Below are 20,738 nucleotides of genomic sequence, written 5' to 3'. Positions count from 1 at the left end.
ATCCGCGGCTATAGCTTAACTCCATATAATGGACAGAGCATGTGGATCAGCCGATTGGTGATCAACCTACAGCAGTCACCAGTATAGATATGGATCCTGCCCCATTTTGGCCGCTCTCCAGACAGTCGCTTGGTATGAACTGAATAAGGATCAAAATTTATCAAGTCTACCACAGAGACGAACGCTAATCGAAGAAACCAACGCCTTTGCCCTCGTCACGAATCCCCAGCTCTGAATTCTTGCTCGTCTGTACGCTGCAACGACTTGATGATCTCTCGGTAAATCGCTTTGGACAGCGCAGGAGGGACGGCATTTCCGATTTGCTTCCGAACTTCTCGTGCAAAGCGATAGTCTAACGGAAACGTCTGCAGACAGGCGAATTCGCGGTTTGTAAAGCCCCGTGTGCCGGACGGATGGTAGTTGTTCTCCCCGCCGCCGCAGGTCACGGTTTTGGCTTGCTGGTTCGCGTCGAAGGGGACCCTCGTTCCATTCCGCAGTCCTCGGCTCCTGGCACCTTCGATATCGTGATCCGGGGCATCTGGAGGGATGTTCGCTATCATCTGGTTGATCGTGGTGTAATCGAAAAGGCCCGATCCGGGCAGCCCGTGTGTGGGCTTCGGAAACGGTGGCAACAATTCACCTGGTCTAGAAAAGGCATCAGCTTCTACACATCGGAAAGCCAGGAGAGGACAGACAGCTGAGCAAGAGGAAAGCAGGGTGCTTACCCGGACGCAATAATGATGAGCCTTCTTCGTGATTGCGGCACCCCGTAGTCCATGCAATTCAGGACTCTCCAACGAACAGAGTAGCCGATCTCTATAAAATCTTGAATGACTCTGTGAAAGGTTTCCTTGTGGCGATCAAAAAGTCCGCTGGTCTCCTCCATTGTGTGCACCCTCGGCCTCGATTTCCTTATCATGTCCGCACAGGAAAAGATGCACGCTGAATTAGCATCGTCATTCACACTACTGATCGTATGGGCTGGAGAAAACGTCTGACACGGAGGAGAACCATGGCTGACATCCACTTTCAAAACTTCTGGATCATTTGTCAAGAAGCAGAAGACGTCACCTAGCTCACACACCGCAGTTGCAAAGTTCAGACGATACGTGGTAATCGCATGCTCGGACTTATCAAACGCCCACTTGATATGTAGACCAGCCTTCGAAGCACCACAAGAGACACCCCCTGCACCGCAGAACCCATCGCCAAACGTATACTTGCGATGTCTTTTCTGCACTCTGGCGTCATCTTTCTCAATTTCGGTAAGATCAATGATAGGGTCTGCATCCAGCACTATGACTGGAGATTGTGCTGGGGAATTAGCATCCGCACTACCAAACGGACGAGTTTCACCTCGCCATGACTGCCGTAATGACTTCGAATCAATCGCAAAGCCTTCATCAGATTCTTGAAATGACAGGTACTCTACTGCTGCCTGAGACGAATCAAGATTCTCCTTTAATCGACAGAACAGATCATTTGGCCGATTTTGTTTCTGAAGATCTTGCTCAACATGGCAGCAGCTTGTGAAACGAATATTGACGAACCGCTTGACGAAGCTCAGTGGGACTTGTGTTGACTCGTTAACGATCCAGACCAGTTCATTGGACCATTTGGGTATATAAGTTCCCTTGTGGTTCCTCGTTCGGATCAGATGACGGCCTTGAAAGAAGACCTCTCCAGCACTATCTTGAAGCACAGTTGTGATTCTGAAATAAAGGCCATTGTGAAGTTCAAGGGAATGCCCCGCTTTGTAAACTATGCCATCTACGCAAGCATGGTCAATTGTGCGCTTTTCCGATTCCGCGGCCTCTTGAATCGGCAGAGTTGCCGCCGCGGGTCCAGGTCGGCCCCAGTCTCGCAGAAGACGCTCAAAGCATTCATCGGTAAGATAATCGCCTTCTGTGACCAGTAGCTCAGGGCCCGAGGTGAGGTCTATGATTTCTTGGTGATTTTGGCTCCCTATGGGGAAAGGCGTTGGGGTTCGTCGCCTGCCTCCAGGGTGAGATTGTTCGTCATCAAGGAAAAACGACCGATCTGGGTCATTATCAACTGTCACACTGCTGTCAGTGTCGCTGTCAGTGTCACGGATGCCCGAATCATCACTGTCCTCGACGTATATGGGCTCTGAAGGCTGTGGAAGCTCCTGGGTAGGGAGCGAATCATTTATATGACGGTTCATCTCCTCTAAAGCAGGTAGAACTGGAGGATGATGGGAAGGCCTTTGAGCTATTCTGAATTGTCAAAAGTCTCGTAGAAATGTAATCAACTAGGAAATGCTGGAAAAGAGAAACTTGGGAGAGGAAGGGAATATAAGGAGCGAAAGAACTGAGAACTGGAAGATACGATGAGACCATGACGATCAGAATACTATGAAGGAGAGTAACACAAGTAGGAAATTTTGCAAAGAAGTGGACCAATCCAGCCATGGAGATGTTTAACAAAGAGGTAGCAAAGCATTGAACTGTGAATCAATGAGCACCATTGTAAGTACTAAAGTCCCATGAAAGGCTTATTCCCGCAGCCATGAGGCTCTTCAGTCTGTTTACACCGAAACCTACTCAGAGAGTGAGCTGAGAGTTAGCTAGCCATACTTCATATACAGATCACCAGTAACTCGATTTGGCTACATCTTATCAAGTAGATTGTATCCATCATACAAGGAGATATCACTCATCATCAGTGCCTGTGTGTTGATACTGATAGACAAATGAAGTATGTTTGTCCTGTTTGTGAAGGGCAAATTGACAGCTTATATCATCGCCGGTCTCGGCAATGCCTGAGGCTCCGAACCGGTGCCGAGAGTATCCTTTTGGGCCAGGAAATTTGTCATTTGTCCTTGGTTTAGCGGCACCCGCAAAAATTCTCTCTCTCCCACTGACTGAGTGGTGGGGAAAGAACCAGAACCACAGCAGAGAGGAATTAAAAGAAATATGAGGGCTTCGTCTCGTCCCAGTTTTTCCCCTTTCCTAACTCTTCCTTCACCATGATATCTGTGCATTCAATATTCCCTTCGTGGGCTTTGCTTTGACTACCATCTTTGACTCTAGTCACCTTTCCAGTGGCTATTGTTATGTCTCAATAAGAGAGTCGTTCTCCAAAAACCACCCCCCTGTCTTCGCCGACATTTCCGGTCCTTTTCTCGAAACCCCCGGTCTCTCTGCGCGCGTGCCAGAATTTTGCCTCTAGATGTAAGTATCACTCGTGACGTTTTCCTAATTTCGATGCATTACATTCCTTCCCTTTTATGATGAATTTCGGTTTTTTTTTATAGATGTTAGACTTCCTAAGCATCCTTGCGGAGAGTATCCGATCTGACTTTGATTGTCTAATCTTGATTTTCTTGCCGTTCAGTCCAATTTCCAGGCTCAATGCTGATATCATGAATACTTCTAGAATATCCTCTCGTCAGCAAGATGTGTKGTATCATCGGTTTAATATTGGCGAACCCCAAGTCGTCCGCTGCCGTCGATCTTCACGAAGCGCTCTACCTTCTACAACGTGAGTATTTGGACGATAGTCAATGCCTTTCGAAGATCGAGACTAATGTTCAATCTGCAAATTACTAGATCGAGGACAAGATGCTGCGGGTATTGCAACGTGCGCGGCAGGTGGTCGCATCTACCAGTTGAAGGCCAACGGTATGGCAGCCAAGGTTTTCAATGATGGTGCGAGAGTGGCGGACCTTCCAGGCTTCATGGGCATTGGACATCTGAGATATCCGACCGCTGGAAGCAGCGCGAATGCGGAGGCTCAACCCTTTTATGTGAACAGCCCCTATGGTATTTGCCTGGCTCATAACGGAAACCTCATCAATGCTCCCGAGTTGAAAAGATACTTGGATCTCGAGGCCCACCGTCACATCAACACCGATAGTGATAGTGAGCTGATGCTGAACATCTTTGCCGATGAGCTCAGCGAGACCAAGAAGGCGCGTGTGAACAAGGAAGATCTCTTTGCAAGCCTTAGCAGGATGTACGAGAGATGCCAGGGCGGCTGGGCTTGCACGGCGATGCTGGCAGGTGAGCATATTCATAACTCTCACGGTGATTTCCTGGACATCAATTGACAACCATGGCAGGGTTCGGTATCCTCGGTTTCCGTGACTCATACGGGATCCGTCCTCTGGTACTTGGTTCCAGACCATCCCTGGACGGCCCCGGCACGGATTACATGATGGCTTCTGAGTCAGTTGCCCTGCATCAGCTTGGATTCGGCAACTTCCGTGATATCCAGCCTGGTGAAGCCGTTATCATCGAGAAGGGTGGAGAGCCGGTCTTCCGTCAGGTGGCGCCGAAGAAGGCATATGCTCCCGATATTTTCGAGTATGTCTACTTCGCACGTCCCGACTCCGTCATGGACGGTATCAGCGTTTACCGGAGCCGTCAGCGCATGGGTGACCGCCTTGCGTCGAGGATCCTCGATGTTCTCGGACCTGAGATTGTCAAGGACATCGACGTCGTTATCCCCATCCCTGAAACATCAACCACGTCGGCTGCAGCTGTTGCTCGTTATCTGGACAAGCCTTACTGCCAGGGCTTCGTCAAGAACAGATATGTCTTCCGTACCTTCATCATGCCGGAACAGAAGACTCGGCAAAAGGGTGTGCGTCGTAAGCTGAACGCCATGCAAGCTGAGTTCAAGGACCGAAATGTCCTTTTGGTAGACGACAGTATCGTGCGCGGAACCACCAGCAGAGAAATCGTCACCATGGCGAGAGAAGCTGGGGCGAAGAAGGTCTACTTTGCTAGTTGCGCGCCTGAGATCACGTAAGTCACGATTCAGATTCTTATCTATGGCGATGACAAATTACTGATACATCTGCAGACACGCTCACGTGTACGGTATCGACTTGGCATCGCCTAGCGAGCTCGTTGCGCACGGCCGCGACGCTGACAGTATCGCAAGACACATTGGCGCTGACAGCGTCATCTTCCAGACACTGGACGACTTGATTGGTGCCTGTGCCGAGATCACTAAGGAAAATGGATTGAGCGAACCTGTCAACTTTGAAGTTGGGGTCTTCTGCGGCAACTACATTACCCCCATCGATGACGGTTACTTTGACCATCTCGAGAAGATTCGCGGCGAAGGACGCAAGATCAAGGCCGTCGACCGTGCCAAAGAGGCCGTCACTCATGGTTTCGCCAATGAAGAGGACTACCAGATTGCGGCCAACGGAGTTAAGCTCGATCAACATGGCAAGATCATTCCTGCCAATTACCCCGGAGAGTCCGAAGTGCCTGAGGTCGGCTTCAATCAGTGTAGTAAACCCATGACGCATGAAGAGGAACCTCCCAAGGTCAAGGATCGTATGGATATCAGCATCCATAACATTGCCGATCACGCATAATCATAGATCCTCTTCTGATGGATTACTATACCAACGGTGCATTTGTGTTTTGGCGTCTTGGAGTTTGTATGTGATAGAGAAAAGCAAGATCAAGGGCGGCTCTCTGTTTGATGCTTTCCATTGCATAGCTCGGACTGGACAAGGGGGTGGCATTCCCTTTCAGCTCTTGCAGTTATGGATCTATGATGAAAATCTTTTGACACATGTCACGAGGCTTATGGTGTATGTATATAGATTAGAACTAGATCGGCGATCATAGATCGGATCATGTGATATGACGAATATTGAATCAACAATCTGATGAGACTCATCAACCTTGGCACACATCCCACATCTTTGTTGCACATTGTGGCTCTGGGAAGCCAGAATCACGATGACAGAATCTTAGAGCCATTATACTTGCAAGTGTGGTCTTTCGGCTAAAAAGTTGCCTGAGATCCTGCTCACCGAACTGTTCTCTGTATAATGTACCATTGTCCTTCTATCACCCCCTGATAAAGATCGCTGTCTCCATCCTTGTTTTATGGATTCCATCTTCCAATCTTGTCCTTTTTGATTCAGCTGTGTACTCTCAGCATGGCCGGCCGTGTCACACGTTCCACAGCAGCCCGAGAGGCAGCTTTGCTTGCGGCAAAGACACCGCATGTCAAGCCGCAGCTAGCCGACACGAACGCTGCAGTCGTCTCACCGAAGACTAGAAAGTCTACAGTTGGTCCGAAGAGAAAACTATCCACAGAGCAACCAGAAAAACTATCAGAGGCCTCAAAGAAGAGAAAGACAAAAGGCCCTTTGCCAAGCCTCAATGTGAATGACGACCTTCCACACAATCTTGGCTCCGTCTCTCAACCACTTGAGAATATAAATGCAGATCCTAAACTCAACAAGCAGGAACCTGGCATCAAAGAAGAGGATTTAGACAAGCTTGCAGACGAACTTCAAAAAACCGTCGACAAAACTACAGATGGACTACCACAACAAGTCAGAATTAGCAAGAAGAAAAATCCCTATGGTCTTACTCCCGGAGCTACCCCTTTTCCTGAATGGGCTCGGCCTACGCCTGAAGAGTGCGAGGAAGTAAATAGGCTCCTCTCTAGTGTTCATGGAGAAGTCATCCCTCCTACTAAGATCCCGGAGCCTTCTCTCACGGTTACGGGGTGTGGTGAGGTTCCTTCAGTACTAGACGCGCTCATTCGCACGCTGCTCAGCGGTGCCACGACAGGGAGAAATTCCGCTTTGGCTTTCGGTGGTCTGGTAGAGAGGTTCGGTATCCTTGAGGAAGGTATCGGCAAGGGAAGTGTCAACTGGGACGCTGTCCGTCAAGCACCGCTGAAGGATGTATTCGAGGCGATCAAGAGGGGTGGTCTAGCAGATGTCAAGAGCAAAAAGATCAAGGCAATACTGGACATGGTTTACCAGGAGAACCAAGAGCGCAAGAACATTCTGGTGAAAGGAGAGTCAGACGGGCCCTCGGACCTCACTGCAAAGTCTGAGGGAGAGAAGGCGTACGAGATAGCCTGCGCTGATCAGAATTTCCTCTCACTGAACCACCTCCATACTCTCAGCACGGAAGAAGCCATGACAGAGCTGGTGAAGTATCCAGGAATCGGTCCCAAAACAGCTGCCTGTGTCATTCTTTTCTGCTTGCAACGCCCATGCTTTGCGGTCGATACTCATATTTTCCGCATCTGCAAGTGGCTCGGCTGGGTGCCTCCAGGCAAAGCTACCGAGGTCACTGCCTTCAGTCATCTTGAGGTTCGCATTCCGGATCATCTGAAATACTCTCTCCATTCACTTTTGATTCGCCATGGGAAGACTTGTCCCAGATGCCGAGCAATCACCGGGCAGTCCTCCGCTGGCTGGGAGGATGGGTGTGTGATCGACCACCTTGTAACTCGAACTGGAAAGAGAAAAGAGGGAAACGAGAAGGTGCCTGTGGTTAGCAAGAAAGGGGCTGGACGAAAGACGCGCGCTGACACTGACGAAAGTGATGAATGAGATTGTCGTTTCTCTTAGCATACATTTGTTGCTCTACAGAGGTATATATTTACCGATTACTGATTCCGGGGTAAGTGATAAACAGTCAGGAGACATGAGATGAATATTGCTTCATACCATGTATTCAACTAGCTAGATCTACAAGTGAACTGTGACTTCTATTTCCTATTCAATTGAAGCCCGTTGACTACAGTAATTGTGATACCTTCTGCTTGTTTGCTCCTTATCCTCAGGTGGTCCGTGCTTCGATCGGGTAAACGTATCGGAATTGTTGATAAAAAGATGGGACCACTCCTGGCCTTGCTCCAACAAAGTTCCCTCCAGGCACGAGCGACACATCCTCCAGGAGAGGTTCTAGGAATCAATTGAGGTGCAATTGATTACCAAGATGGACTCTCTGGCTTCGCTCGTTCCGCCTGCTTTAGCTCCCCTCATTGACACCCTGGCGAGCAATGCACAGCTGCTTGGCGTCGCAGTGATCTCTGTGGTTGCTATCTACCTGGGCTACGCTTTCATTCTGAGCAGCAAGGAGGCCGCTGTGTCTTTCAATGTCCCACTACCGGCTGAGGTCCGCGCCAACTGGACCGGCAAGAAATGGGAGGACGTGCAGGGTGAGGAGAAGAGGGTGCTTGAAGGTCAGGTTCGAGGTGTAGGTTTACTTCCCCTGCGCATTGACGATTGATCGACGAGACACAAGGCGCGATGCTAATGCCTTGTGACTTGCACAGCAATGGAGTGACAGGTTGATTATGAGTTACTGTCCTGCAGACGGACGAGTACTGGGCACCGGAATCAAGCCGAACACCGCGGACGATGTCAATCGAGCGATACAAGCTGCCAAAACCGCGCAAGCCGAATGGGCCAAGACTAGCTTTGCCGATAGGAGGAAGGTTCTTCGGACATTGCTCAAGTGCGTTTGCCAGCCCTGAATACAGGTTCGAGCGAGGAACTGGAAGCTAACGATTGATTCGAAATCCGCAGATATGTTCTCGACCACCAAGATGAGATCGTCGCTGCATGTTGCCTGGATTCGGGGAAAACAAAAGTGGACGCCTCGTTCGGGGAGATCCTCGTCACCGCGGAGAAGCTGAAATGGACCATTGACCACGGCGAAAAGGCCCTGACGGCTGAGTCCCGACCGACGAATTTCCTGATGATGTACAAGAAGAACATGGTCACGTACGAGCCTCTGGGCGTTGTCTCCGCCTGCGTCTCCTGGAACTATCCGTTCCACAACTTCATCTCCCCTGTTATCAGCGCGATCTTCGCCGGAAATGGTATTGTGGTGAAGCCGTCCGAGCAGACTGCATGGTGCACCATGTTCTTCCTTGAAATCATCCGAGGCGCTCTTTCAAGCTGCGGCCATTCGCGAGACCTAGTGCAAAGTGTTGTGTGCCTTCCCGATGTCGCAGGCTCCCTGACATCTCACCCGGATATCTCTCAGTTGACCTTCATCGGTTCCCGGCCCGTCGCCCACAAAGTGTGCGAGTCCGCAGCCAAGGCATTGACACCAGTCACCGTGGAGCTGGGCGGGAAGGATCCCGCCGTCATCCTGGACGACGCCCGGACCGTGAGCGAAGTATCCTCTATTGCCTCGGTGCTCATGCGCGGTGTTTTCCAATCCGCCGGTCAAAACTGCATTGGTGTCGAGCGCGTCATCGCCCTCCCAGGCGTATACGACAAGCTCCTTGACTCCATCACCCCTCGCATTCAAGCCCTCCGCCTTGGCTCCGTTCTGCTCGACTCTAAACCAAATGATGCCCAGCAGAAGCCGCACACCCCGGACATGGGCGCAATGATCTCCCCGGCATCCTTTGATCGATTGGAATCTCTCATCGATGACGCCGTCAGACAAGGCGCACGGCTCATCTGCGGCGGCAAACGCTACGATCACCCTAGGTACCCCCACGGCCATTACTTCACGCCCACTCTCCTTGTCGACGTGACTCCCTCTATGCGAATTGCCCAGACAGAACTCTTTGCCCCGGTCTTTGTCCTCATGCGCGCGGAATCAGTGCCCCACGCTATCAGCATCGCAAACTCGACCATGTACGCCCTCGGAGCAAGCGTTTTCGGGTATAACCAGAAAGATGTCGCTGCGTGTGTATCTCAGATCAAAGCGGGCATGGTGTCCGTCAATGACTTTGCCAGTTACTACGCTGTGCAGCTGCCTTTTGGCGGCGTCAAAGGTTCCGGATACGGTCGATTCGCCGGAGAAGAGGGTCTCCGTGCMGTGAGTAATATCAAGGCGATTTGTGTGGATCGCTTCCCTAAGTTGATGGCTACGAGGATACCCCCGAGAGTGGACTATCCCATTCACAACGGTGATGACGATAAGCAGAATGGTACTGGAGCTTGGGAGCTGTGCAAAGGTGTGGTTGAGACCGGGTATCAGTTGACGCTGGGCGGCAGGATAAGTGGGATCCTGCGGCTCTTGAAGAATATGTGAAGGGGTTATCTACTGTATTAAGGTGAAATACCTACCAAAAGCCCACCAATGAGGGTATAGATCTCGTAATTAATATAATGAAATTATGATTCAGCCTCCTCGTGATTGACAGAGAACATAGCAGTTGCAGCTTGTGGTCAATGCTGGCTCTTTTTTTAAGCCGTCATAGTCTCGATGGCCCTCCATTGACTGAACAGGTCAACAGATGCCTCTTCCATCCAACTCGGCTGTTCGTCCACGTTCAAGACATCCCGCAAATACCGTCTCGCCAGCTCAATCTGCCCATTAGCTCTCCCCAGATAAAACACCGCACCCTCTACCGGATTCGCGTTCGCAGTCTCTATCTGCTGCGGGAGCCTCAACATCAAATCCAGCAACCAATGGCCAAATGAATCACCGAGACTCATCGCCCATTCCGTAATCTCGGGATCATCCGCTGGGACAGATTCCGCGCTCGCCCGAAGCAACGTTTGGAAAAGAGCTGGGTCATGCCGTGCGACTCGAACGGCCGTGCGGAAGTGTTCGGGTGGAATGCTGTATGGCAGCCCGCCGGCGACAGTTGCGTTGCTGCGGAAGACGTACTCGTCTATTTTGAGGAGGGTTGCGAGTGCTCTTGTGTTGTGCTCMACGAGGGCGATGTGGACGCCTTGATGCAGGGACTCGCGAGAGACGGAGACGTCTGTCTCGAGGTGGTCGGAGCGGTTGAGCCCGCAGGCGAGTCGGATGATTTCGAGGTACGTTGCCTGTTCGTCGTTAAAGCCTTCTCCGCTGGCGCCGAGAAGGAGCTTCTCGGGGAAGCGTTTCATGCTGAGGATTTTGTGGGTTTGTTGCTCGTCGGTTTCCTGGCACGCGATACTTACTGACACGAAGGGAGTGATGGACAGAGTGTAGCGATTGCCATCTTTGTCGGTACCTCCGTATGTAGAAGTGTCGTCTTCTCGCGCGAGGAACCGGTCTAAGGATTCTTGTTGGTCTTCAGTCATTTCAATACCAGCATTGACCCAATGTCTCTGGATAGTCAGGTTTGTCATGTCTGACAATTGCTTGAGCAACCGGGGCATCGTGCACCACCGGCAGCGCAGGATGGATGTTTGAAGACTTCCGCGGTCGTCATCCTGCAGAGGTACATAGTCCAAAGGTCTCAGTATCCTCGAAATAACAGAATCAGGATCCTCAGCGTCTGAGGCGGAATCATTCCAGAAAGCGAGCAGTATCAACACGCGATAGATGCGCTCACTCGACACCGCCGCCGCTAGCGAAGGCGATGCACGGGATAGATTGACATTCAACGAGTACAAAAAGATCTTCTCGATCAACTCTACCGGAAGAGTCTCCAGTATGGACAATGTCTTGCGACGCTTCGACGGCCTGGCGGCCCACAGGCGAGCTCTCTTGTTGCTCTTGGACTGAGACGAGTCGAGCCGAGCCTCACGGGACATTAAGGGCCGGCCGCCCCTGGGGCCACTCGGTATTGCCTTCGCCCCTTGCTCATGGCTAGGGTTCTGTGCAAGGACTTTCTTTCTACGGCCGCGGACCCTGATTGGGGTCAGCATGCCCGGCTAAGGGAATGAGTGGAGTTCGTCCGACGAGAGTTAAGGTTGTCTTTGCGCCATGACACCTGAGCCTGTAGATTCCCGAGGAATGTACACGACCCGGTTTGAAGCACAGGTTAGCCCAGTAGGGCTGGGGGCGGCAGGGGCGCAATGACGATATCTTTGACACTTGGGAATAGTGACAGTTAATGGCAGAACATCACCAAAGAGCCGTAGCCAATGAGGGAAAGGTCTGTGAAGAGGCTTACCATAAAGAGGAGGGAAGGGCTCTGAAGGTCAGCTGACATCGCCCAATTCAGCCCTAGCGCTAGGCTACTTGAGAGATAGTGTAGCAGAAGCAATGATGATGTCATACCATGGTGGATGTACCTCTCTCTCTTGCAGCATGTCAAGTTTCTCAACGCCACTTGCGCATCCTGAATCTCTATCAAGAACAAACATGATCGTTAAGTCAAGGCTCATGAATGGTCGAAGCACGGTTAAGCTCTTCCTGGATCCAAACACATTTCGTTCCAGGACCACCTGACAGGGAATTCCTCGATCCACACTCAATTTGCCCAATGCAGACGAATCGTACCAAGGCACCAAGGTGAACAGTCGTCGATATGACGGCATCGAGGAGTGTTTGGTCCTGGCTCTGTGGAGGTTACCATGCCATAGAATTACGTCTGTAGCACATTTTCTCTAGAGGATTCTATTCTTACCTGCCCCTTTCATGCTATTCACTTGTCAAATTCCAGGAATATCCCAACCTCATACATCATTCTGAGACTTTGGCGCTGTTGTGACATCGTACCTGCCATATATAGTCTCTGTATCCCTCCCCTTCAACCTTACACAATGCGTCCATTCTCTGATACCTCTGTCCACACTACTGCATCTTCCAGTACTTTGGCAAACACAGACAACGCTTCCTCCTCTAAACCACAAATCGTGATCCATATCAAAACAAAGATCCTACAGTAAACAAGAGCATCTGATCAATATGGGTGCCGTCGTGTCTTGCGTATGTTCTACCCTCTCAGGTCTTTGCACATCTTTCACTGACCACTCCATAGATCCAGGACATCTTCCGTTCCATCGGCGCCTGCCTGATGGGCATCGTCAATACCATCGGCGCAGTTCTTAAAGCCATCATCAATGGTGTCGTCTCCCTCTGCGACGTCGTTATTTCATGCCTCACTTGTGGCTACTGCGGAAACCGGGGAAGGATGAGGAGACATCGACGATCAACAATCTAGTCACTGCGCCCACCGGACTTGATGAGTTATGATGGATATGATACGCATTGTGTTCATGGACTTGTCTTTCCAGTTTCGTCTCGTTATGTGTCCACGTTCGCGGTTTTCTCGTCTGCTTTCTTCATACCCCACCAGTGTTGCTCGTTTTTAGAATCTTATGTATTTCTAAATGATAACGGTTAATCCATGACTTCCTCTCCTTGTTGACGTCTCTAAAGACCATCGAATTGTAGAGTGTATCCCTCATGCCGGAGACCTTATTCCTACTTTCGCTATCAGTTCGTTCTTGAGCTTTATATCAGACGAAGGTAAATCATCCCAACGTTCCCGAACCAGAAAGTTGAGGAACGGATCGTTGATAGAGTCCGCATATTTCAAAGCTGCCTTGAAATGAGACCGATGTATAGGCCAGCGGATGGGATACCTATATATTCGGATCCGAATGAAGAGTTCCACAAGTACCTTGAAAGTACTGTAATCGCGGCCCCGGATTACCTGGCGAAGCAGGCGCCCAGAACGCTCAAATTCCTCATCGTCATCGATGTATACCTCCGTACATAGTAATTTAAGGGACTCAATCTTCGTATCTGTCCATGGACGAGACAGCAACTTGTCCGGCATACGCGATGGAGTTTCGCCCGCACAACAGGGTAGTCGGAAGAGATCGAGCTCGGTATGAATCGGATTCGGCTTGCGTATCTGGAAGGCGCCAAAGTTGAACCAAACTGCGACTCTATACTCCGCGTTGGTTTCTGGATCTTGAGCTCTGCAAACTAGATCGCCTTTTCCGAGACGGCCTTGGTGGCCCTGGTCGTAGCGTCTGAAGTCGTGGAAGTGTTCGCCGATCTTGGCTATGATGTCGCGGTCTTCAGGGGCGAAGACTAGATCCCGACACTTGAGACTCACAGCGTGTTCGATGTATTCTCTCTGGCATTTGCGCATGAGCTCTAGCGTACACCAGCGACATGCGAGGATTGCGCTTTGGAGATCGCTTCGTTCCTCTGTAGATAGCGCGAAAAAGTCCAGTGGCGGAGGGAGGAAGTCTGGGGTAAAAAAGCCATTCTTTGAGCTCTCATTGGAACTACTGAAGGCCAGCCGAAAGAGCCAGGTATAGAGGGTTGGATTTGATAGAGCCCTAGCGAGGGAAATTGAGGCTCTCGGAAGATTGAACTCCAGACTGTGTAGAAAGATCTTCTGGAGGAGCTCCACTGGGAGGCATTCCAGCCCAGACTGAGCCTGCGCTGGAGGCGATTCCTGATTCATCTGCTTGGAGTCGTGTCCCTGACGGACCTCATGCGATTTTGTGATGTGATTTGACATGGCGTGAATGGTCGTGGTGAAATCAAGCGGAGACAAGTAATCTGATACTCATGTCATCATATGGTTGAATCCATATGTATTCTCTCAATTAAGCCAGGCTCTGCAAGGAGAGGCCGGTTAATACTGCGCAGCCACAGGAGTAACCGTCTCTCTCAATTCATCTTTATTGTCAAGTATGTCTCAAAGACTATTACTTCAAGACGAGAGCGGCGCGCTCAGCCGCCAGTTCCCTCAGATATCGATGGAGAGAAACAACCAACAATACCAGTCGGACCAATGCTCTCTGTCTGGAATAAATGAATGGACAGCATCAATGCTACTGACTATGACTCGGTCAAAGCAAAGCTGCAATATCAGAAAAGGCATGCAACGCGAGTCGCTAAGAGCCTGCTAGTAGCATAATTCAAATACACGAACAGGGGCTGAAGGCGGAACGAACCAAGTCCGCTGGGGTTCCAGCATTTGACACACTCGATATATCCAAAACTTGTGCCAGATAACCAATCACCAGAACTCTCGTATTTGACGGGCCTCCTTTTGTTGGTTTCTGGTTTTTGGTTTTTCTCTCTCAATGCTTGCAATCTTTGATTGTGGATAATCGTTTTACGTGTAACAGGTGCAGGAGCAAGCGAGTTTCCAGGATAATGGTCGCCCTGGGCTTGGAGAGGGGACGCGATCTACATCAGTTTCACACATATGCGAGAAATCATGAAGACGGGAGTATTAAGCATCGAAAAGTACGAGTCATGGCTACGAGCCAAAGGCGAAATTGGCTGGATGCATAAATGCAGGGAAACCGTCTTCTAATTTCAACATTGATTCTATACAGATCCATCGACCAAAAGAAATACACTGCCAGGTATCGGGAATGGTAGCCATTCGTTAACAGGCTCGACGACAAGAGGTTTCCGCCGTGTAATTCCATTGGTTGTAGGATAAAAGATGCGGGAAATGAGATGCAAATGCTGGTAACTTAAACAGCGGACAAGTCACCGAAGCGCTCCTATTCAAACGAATTATCATCAGTAAATCGATTCCAATAAAAGCAAATGTCTAGGAATTGTAACCCACCTTGTATCCGGCCGGCATCCATCTGCCCCTGGAGACGAGGGCAGAAGTCTTCTCATCAATCTCAGGCTGAGCAGCAGCGACCTCATCCTAGGAAAAAGTTAATTGATATCCTTTCAAACCAATAGCCTTCCATCTTGTAATCTAAAACATACCACAGTGAGCTCATCGAAGGGACGAGCGGTCTCGATGTTCTCCAGAGTCTTCTCCAGGTTGCGGAGCTCGGACTCGACCTTGCCCTTGGTCTCCTCAGCGCTCTTGACGGCCTGAGCCTCGAAGGCGTCGATAGCCTTCAACTGACGGCTGACATCGTATGTAGCGGGCTTGAAGTTTTTGACGTAACCCTCAATCTCGTTGACGATAGCCTGGTTCTTCAGGATGCTGCGGTAGTGGTCGAAGTTGACGGTCTGGGGCTGCTCGGACAGGACCTGGACCTTGCGGCGCGCATCGTCGTTACGCTTCTTGAAGGCCTGGAGAGAGGCAGCGGTCTGACCGCGGAGGCCGAGAGAGCTGGTCACCTTGACCCAGTCGATCTTGAGAGCGGCGCTACGCTGTAAAAATGAGGGTTAGCGATCACAATCCTGCCAATTCAACATATATCCGCATTGAAAAAGCGCAAGTAACATACAGCAGCCATTTTTATTTGTGGAATGGTGGAAGATTGGGAAAAGAGGGGGACTTCAACGTGCAAACCTGGACATTCCGAGATGAGGGTTGTTTCGGCAAGGTTTGGATGGGGATAAAGTCACGTGATTATTTCGTTCCCGTGTTCCGAGCACCCATCCACCAACAGCCGCAAACCATCAAGCAGGGTGAGCGGTTAGACTGATACGCATCGTTATTTATTGGGAGTTTAGATGTGATATCTTCCAGTTGTAAAGGTTGAGATACAATATTTCAGAGCAAGAATGGCCCGTAGAAAAGTGTGATTTAAATCTGGTCAATTCTGCTTTTTTGAACTAACTGATTTACACTAAGGGCGAGACAGAACATGCGTCAAAGGGATATCAACCTGACGTCGCACCCAGAGTTCATCCTGCCAGCAGGGCTAAGACGTCAGCCACTGACGGCGTGGATTCAACTTGGCGGGGGTTATATGCTGAGCGCCATGATCGAGTTGACGATATCGTTGTCGTTCTCGCGCAGGGCCTTGACGGCCTTCTTGCGCGACACATTAGCCTGAGCCATGACGAGCTCAATGTCCTTGGCCTCGAGGCCAGTCTCATCGACCTCCTCACCATCATCCTCTTCTTCCTCCTTCTTGGCCTCGGTCTCGGGGGCCTTGCCCTTGCCGTGGTCGTGGTCGTGGTCGTGGCCGGCGTGCTCGCCAGCGGCAGCCTCAGCGGCAGCCAGCTGCTGAGCAGCGGAGGCCTGAGCCTGGGAGTTCAGGTCCTCGATCTTGGCCTCACCGAAGATGCTGTTGAAATGTGTAAGCTAAATGATAGACATTCATCGACAGAATCCGTAAGACACATACATCCAGGTGTTGCTGGAGGGAGAGCGGTAGACATCGGGCTGGTTGATGACGAAGAGAATCTGCAGAGGACGGATTAGCTCCTGCTCTTTCACATCTGGGCTCTGCTTTGCAGGAACCCGAGATATATCGACGGCTGATTGTAGCGCAAATGGGCCGTGTTCTTACGTTTTTGGGTCTGCGGAGGGTGACACGAGTGATGCCGGGAACGTGCTTCAGGCCGAGCTTGCCAATGGCCTTTCTGGCCTTCTTCTCGTTACGGGAGTGGATGGTGACGGCGGCGCCAGCGGGGATGCTGGACTCCTCACCAGCCTCGGACTCAGAGTCGCTGCCAGCGTCCTCAACGTTGGCCTTGGGAACCTCCTCGTCAGGGAGCTCTTCAACACGGGGATCAGCCATTTTTGCGGTCTAAACGAGCCTAGAAGGGCTATTGAATTGACAGTTAGCGATTCGAACTGGAGCGCCGTCTGGTCGTTCAAATGTAAACGTCGGAAAATGCCCCACGAAACACTGAAATCTCCACCAAAAGTGCAGGAAATTGGAAACTGGGGCCAGTGAAGAACTTGGAACCTGTAAAATCAATATAAACATACCTAGTTCACAGATAGAGGGCTGTTGGGGATGATTGGGGGTTTTTGTGTCTTGTTGTAAGTGGAAGGTCGCAAAGCTGTGTGAATGCCATCCTGCCGAAAATCGTTAGCGAGGTGATTGTGACCCTCACCCCGGACTCACACAAGCACCACCTTTACAAGCTATACAAGTCACAATGAACCAATTCAACTCAAATAGTATATATGAAGATACAGTCTTACATTTTCCATTAGGCAATTGAGTCTAAATTGTTTAATTCCCAATTAATGTCTAAGGAGACGGCTAAAAACCAGAGCCATGTACTAATCGGGTGCGCCAATCTGATGACATAGTACGATAACCCGTGTCAGGATATCAAGGTTTTGAATCATTTTTTGGCTGTCATTGTAGTGGATACAGCTTATTTTTTGCTGAAATAGAATAAAACCCTCAGCCATGTAAAACCGTCCCAAGGTACCCCTTCATACTATGCACCGAGCCTCATGAAAACATCTATGACTTAGGAGCAGCAGCCCTGACCTTGGCGTGAGCCTTCTGGACCTCGTAGCGAGCCTGTTAAATCACCAGATGTCAGCAACCGATCGCAGACTATCTTGCAAGTAATTGCTCTCTTTCCTCTCGCGATAAGCGAGCGCAGAGTGACCGAAAATTTCCTCCAATGTCCCATCACAATTCACACGTAGGTTCGCAAACTGCACGTACCTGCTTTCTGAGTCTGAGGACCTTGAAGCGCTCGAAGTCGGTCAGGTTCTTCCTCCGCTCAGCGCGCTCAGTCTTCTGAGCAATGGTGCTCTTAGCCCACTTTCCGTCGATCTCGTTCTTCTCCCAGAGCTTCTTCACGGGGCCAGTGCCGGCAGCGCGGGGGAGTTTGGGAATGACGAAGGGAGTGAGAGTGGCGTGAGCGAGAGGAAGGGCGTGACGGGGAACGATCTTGTTCTCCTCGGTGGAAGGACCGTCAACCAGGACCTATCATCGCGACTTTTGTCAATATCGCATCCGACCATAATCTTTCCGTTCTGAGCTCAGAATTCCTCCGTTGAAAACGTACACGCTTGTGGTCGATGATCTCGACAATGGCAGCAAGCTTGCCGGTGTAAGGACCGCTGCGGATCAGCAGAACACGGCCAACCTCAACAAGCTTCCATTGAGCAATCTTGACATCGATATCGGCCATGGCGAAGGCTTCCTAGAAAACGACAAAAACGGGTTGTTCAGTGACAGTCCAGAAATGCGATAGAGGGCGTAGATTTCAAACTCACGGTCGACAGACTCCGGGAGGGCGGTGATGGGAATTTGTTGTCGAAGAGTCGGGGTTGTCAAAGTCGTCCGAAACGCACACAAGTCGCTCTGGGCTACTGGATCGCGAATTTCGGGTGTTGCGGTCTTCGCCCACAAGAGTCTCGCTTAACAGCCAGTAGCAACTCGCCGAACGGGGTTGCGTGCGGCCTAGGGCTGCTTTTCGCTGGGGCCTTGGCGCCTCTGGACCGGCTTCACTCAATTCTCCGTTCCGGGAAAACTACATTTAAGCTTCTCCCAAAACATTTTGCTTAACCTCCTCCTTGCATCTGCGAAGAGTTTGAGTTGGCATTTGGCTCATTCATTCAGGACAAAATGAGGTTCTGGCCATGCTATCCGCAACTGACGTGATCTACCCAGGTTCATACATGCAGTAGCTCATATCTTACTGGTATGTTTTCTATCTCCATTTTCTCAATATCACCCTTCACATGATGCGGTAATTTGCGATTGACGCAGTGTCTGTGAACCCTCGCCGGGGTTCTCTAAGCAGCGCTGCCGCATGATATTCATTTCTTACATATTCTGATATTTGTTGATTGCTCCTCTTTAATTATCGTCACGATTCCTGCTTTCAGCGAGCTGACGTTTCTAAGACATTTTAGGTTCTCGTCTACTTGTCATTCTCATCAATCAGCACACATTTCTGGTACGTTCGACTATCTTTCCCTTTCCCAGTCACCGTCCGATGATTACACCTTTGCACTGCCTAGATAGTATATGATGCCTCTGGCCATGATATGTTGCATTATCACCAAGATCTCTGAGGACTTGTGACCTTCCAACCGTTGCTTGTACATTTTCGCTTCTTCGCATCTGTCTAACATAAGACATTCACAGGTTATGGTGGACAGCTATGGATCCTTGTATAGTCATTGGAATAACAATAATATTGGTCTTTCAATTCGTCCTCGATAGCCAGTTCTCGACACGTTACTTTGTACTCGCTGTAATATTTCTATACCTCTATCTAATGGTTTCTGAGAATTTTCCTAGAGGCTGCAAATGCCCCGGTAGTAAGAAGCTTGTGGAAACTCGAAGAAATTCATTATGGTATTGAACCTCACTAGTACATACAGGTCGCAATGAACACCGGCAAGCGAAGACCTAGGGTCGAGGACTGCTTGCTTTTCATGAAGCCCGTCTATGTCATTATTATGTGCAACCTCGCTGTCATTAAATGGAATCATGACAGCGACCCGGCACCCTTTGCAGCTGCTGAGGCAGCAGTAGCTGGGCCCTCGCGACTCAGCACCCACATGAAGATGAATTGGATGACATAAGAGTAGATGAACAGAAACTGAGTTCGACGATTGCGCTGCGAACGGGCAACTGTATGCATCGAACCGGCGCGCATGGACGCATCACTGGTTGAGTCTGGGAGTAGAACGTACTTCAACGAGCGGAGCTGGAAACTTGTCAACTGACTGGCAGGTTGGAGTCACAATGTTCTTTTCACTTACCAAGAAGAACGCATTGGCGAGGAATGTGTAAACGAACACAACCCAGCCAACCCAACCGCCAGTTCCTCTTCCTGGCGTCAGGATCTCGGACATAACCAGAGTTGCGATGATGCCAACGAACTTGTAGCCAGAGTATGCCACGAGGTCCAACAGCTGAGATTCATTGTTGATGCTGAGAATGTACATGGCCAACTTGAGACACAGTATTTCAAAGACTATGACCGCAATAGCCGTCGTAGTTATCGAGCCAAGTAGCTCCGGATGGAATTGACCTCGGAATCCTGCCAGCACCGCTGAAAGCAGAATATAGGTGACGAGCGCCATCACAGGGATGTACATATCTGGAGAGTTCAGATCGTCACGAGGGGGGAGGAACATGGATGAGTATTGTTGCTGGGCAATCTGGCCAGTAGGACCCGCCGACGACGTTGCTAAACGTGCTTGCTGGCGAGACCAAGGCTTGTGTCGCCAGGGGAAGAGCACGAGTGCGAGCTTATTCAGGACGTAGGAATTCGAAACGTTGAAGTAATGTTTGAGAGCCGGAATGGAGACATAGCGATTGAACTATAGAAATTCAGCAGAGGCTCGTAGGTTTGGGGGATGGTAGGCTTCTTCATCAGTGAACTCACGTTCTGTTCCATATACTCCTGGCCAGCAGCCATCGCCGTCTTCCCAACCTGGAATCCCATCTGTGCTGTGGGATCATTAATGAACCCACTAAAACCAGGCGCATATGTTCCGCTGCCGCCCTGCGCAGGAGAGGGCTGATAAGGATTACCATACCCAGACGACTGGGGTTGCTGGGATGTTGGGGGAGGAGGCGAGCGCATCATGGGAACGGTAGACACATGCTGAGGCACAGGATGGTGGAGTGGAGGTGACTGCGCCGGCGGTGGTGCGAAAGACTGGCGATACATGTTGGATTTTCGGTA

The 20,738-nt window shown here is 50.4% G+C and overlaps 10 protein-coding genes across 10 annotated transcripts; 3 read left to right on the top strand and 7 right to left on the bottom strand.

Annotated features, from left to right (window-relative positions):
* Positions 1 to 215: 215 nt before the first annotated feature.
* On the bottom strand, positions 216 to 2,185 carry Asppvi_008970 (DNA cytosine methyltransferase; the record flags this gene model as incomplete). Its single annotated transcript, XM_043304833.1, has 2 exons — positions 216 to 645; positions 726 to 2,185. 2 exons carry the CDS (start codon positions 2,183 to 2,185, stop codon positions 216 to 218), a joined length of 1,890 nt encoding a protein of 629 aa, XP_043160768.1.
* A 1,234-nt stretch (positions 2,186 to 3,419) lies between these two features.
* Asppvi_008969 (amidophosphoribosyltransferase) lies at positions 3,420 to 5,356 on the top strand (the record flags this gene model as incomplete). Its single annotated transcript, XM_043304832.1, has 4 exons — positions 3,420 to 3,504; positions 3,573 to 4,025; positions 4,085 to 4,772; positions 4,831 to 5,356. 4 exons carry the CDS (start codon positions 3,420 to 3,422, stop codon positions 5,354 to 5,356), a joined length of 1,752 nt encoding a protein of 583 aa, XP_043160767.1.
* A 576-nt stretch (positions 5,357 to 5,932) lies between these two features.
* Asppvi_008968 (endonuclease III domain-containing protein) lies at positions 5,933 to 7,351 on the top strand (the record flags this gene model as incomplete). The annotated part of the gene is made up of 1 exon (XM_043304831.1): positions 5,933 to 7,351. One exon carries the CDS (start codon positions 5,933 to 5,935, stop codon positions 7,349 to 7,351), a length of 1,419 nt encoding a protein of 472 aa, XP_043160766.1.
* A 388-nt stretch (positions 7,352 to 7,739) lies between these two features.
* Asppvi_008967 (aldehyde dehydrogenase family protein) lies at positions 7,740 to 9,800 on the top strand (the record flags this gene model as incomplete). The annotated part of the gene is made up of 3 exons (XM_043304830.1): positions 7,740 to 8,000; positions 8,080 to 8,261; positions 8,333 to 9,800. 3 exons carry the CDS (start codon positions 7,740 to 7,742, stop codon positions 9,798 to 9,800), a joined length of 1,911 nt encoding a protein of 636 aa, XP_043160765.1.
* A 155-nt stretch (positions 9,801 to 9,955) lies between these two features.
* Asppvi_008966 (uncharacterized protein) lies at positions 9,956 to 11,353 on the bottom strand (the record flags this gene model as incomplete). The annotated part of the gene is made up of 1 exon (XM_043304829.1): positions 9,956 to 11,353. The coding sequence occupies one exon, from the start codon at positions 11,351 to 11,353 to the stop codon at positions 9,956 to 9,958; it is 1,398 nt and encodes a 465-aa protein (XP_043160764.1).
* A 1,484-nt stretch (positions 11,354 to 12,837) lies between these two features.
* Positions 12,838 to 13,914, bottom strand: Asppvi_008965 (uncharacterized protein; the record flags this gene model as incomplete). Its single annotated transcript, XM_043304828.1, has 1 exon — positions 12,838 to 13,914. One exon carries the CDS (start codon positions 13,912 to 13,914, stop codon positions 12,838 to 12,840), a length of 1,077 nt encoding a protein of 358 aa, XP_043160763.1.
* A 973-nt stretch (positions 13,915 to 14,887) lies between these two features.
* Positions 14,888 to 15,619, bottom strand: Asppvi_008964 (F1F0 ATP synthase subunit d; the record flags this gene model as incomplete). The annotated part of the gene is made up of 4 exons (XM_043304827.1): positions 14,888 to 14,917; positions 14,986 to 15,072; positions 15,138 to 15,533; positions 15,611 to 15,619. 4 exons carry the CDS (start codon positions 15,617 to 15,619, stop codon positions 14,888 to 14,890), a joined length of 522 nt encoding a protein of 173 aa, XP_043160762.1.
* Positions 15,620 to 16,074: 455 nt separating this feature from the next.
* On the bottom strand, positions 16,075 to 16,855 carry Asppvi_008963 (nascent polypeptide-associated complex subunit alpha; the record flags this gene model as incomplete). The annotated part of the gene is made up of 3 exons (XM_043304826.1): positions 16,075 to 16,399; positions 16,460 to 16,518; positions 16,625 to 16,855. 3 exons carry the CDS (start codon positions 16,853 to 16,855, stop codon positions 16,075 to 16,077), a joined length of 615 nt encoding a protein of 204 aa, XP_043160761.1.
* Positions 16,856 to 17,539: 684 nt separating this feature from the next.
* Asppvi_008962 (60S ribosomal protein eL14) lies at positions 17,540 to 18,221 on the bottom strand (the record flags this gene model as incomplete). Its single annotated transcript, XM_043304825.1, has 3 exons — positions 17,540 to 17,599; positions 17,750 to 18,013; positions 18,096 to 18,221. The coding sequence occupies 3 exons, from the start codon at positions 18,219 to 18,221 to the stop codon at positions 17,540 to 17,542; spliced, it is 450 nt and encodes a 149-aa protein (XP_043160760.1).
* Positions 18,222 to 19,529: 1,308 nt separating this feature from the next.
* Positions 19,530 to 20,723, bottom strand: Asppvi_008961 (protein transporter YIF1; the record flags this gene model as incomplete). The annotated part of the gene is made up of 3 exons (XM_043304824.1): positions 19,530 to 19,751; positions 19,807 to 20,370; positions 20,436 to 20,723. 3 exons carry the CDS (start codon positions 20,721 to 20,723, stop codon positions 19,530 to 19,532), a joined length of 1,074 nt encoding a protein of 357 aa, XP_043160759.1.
* Positions 20,724 to 20,738: the final 15 nt, after the last annotated feature.

This window comes from Aspergillus pseudoviridinutans (assembly GCF_018340605.1).
Source record: "Aspergillus pseudoviridinutans IFM 55266 DNA, scaffold_6, whole genome shotgun sequence".
In the NCBI taxonomy this organism is placed as follows: domain Eukaryota; kingdom Fungi; phylum Ascomycota; class Eurotiomycetes; order Eurotiales; family Aspergillaceae; genus Aspergillus; species Aspergillus pseudoviridinutans.
This window is presented reverse-complemented; position numbering and strand designations above follow the sequence as displayed.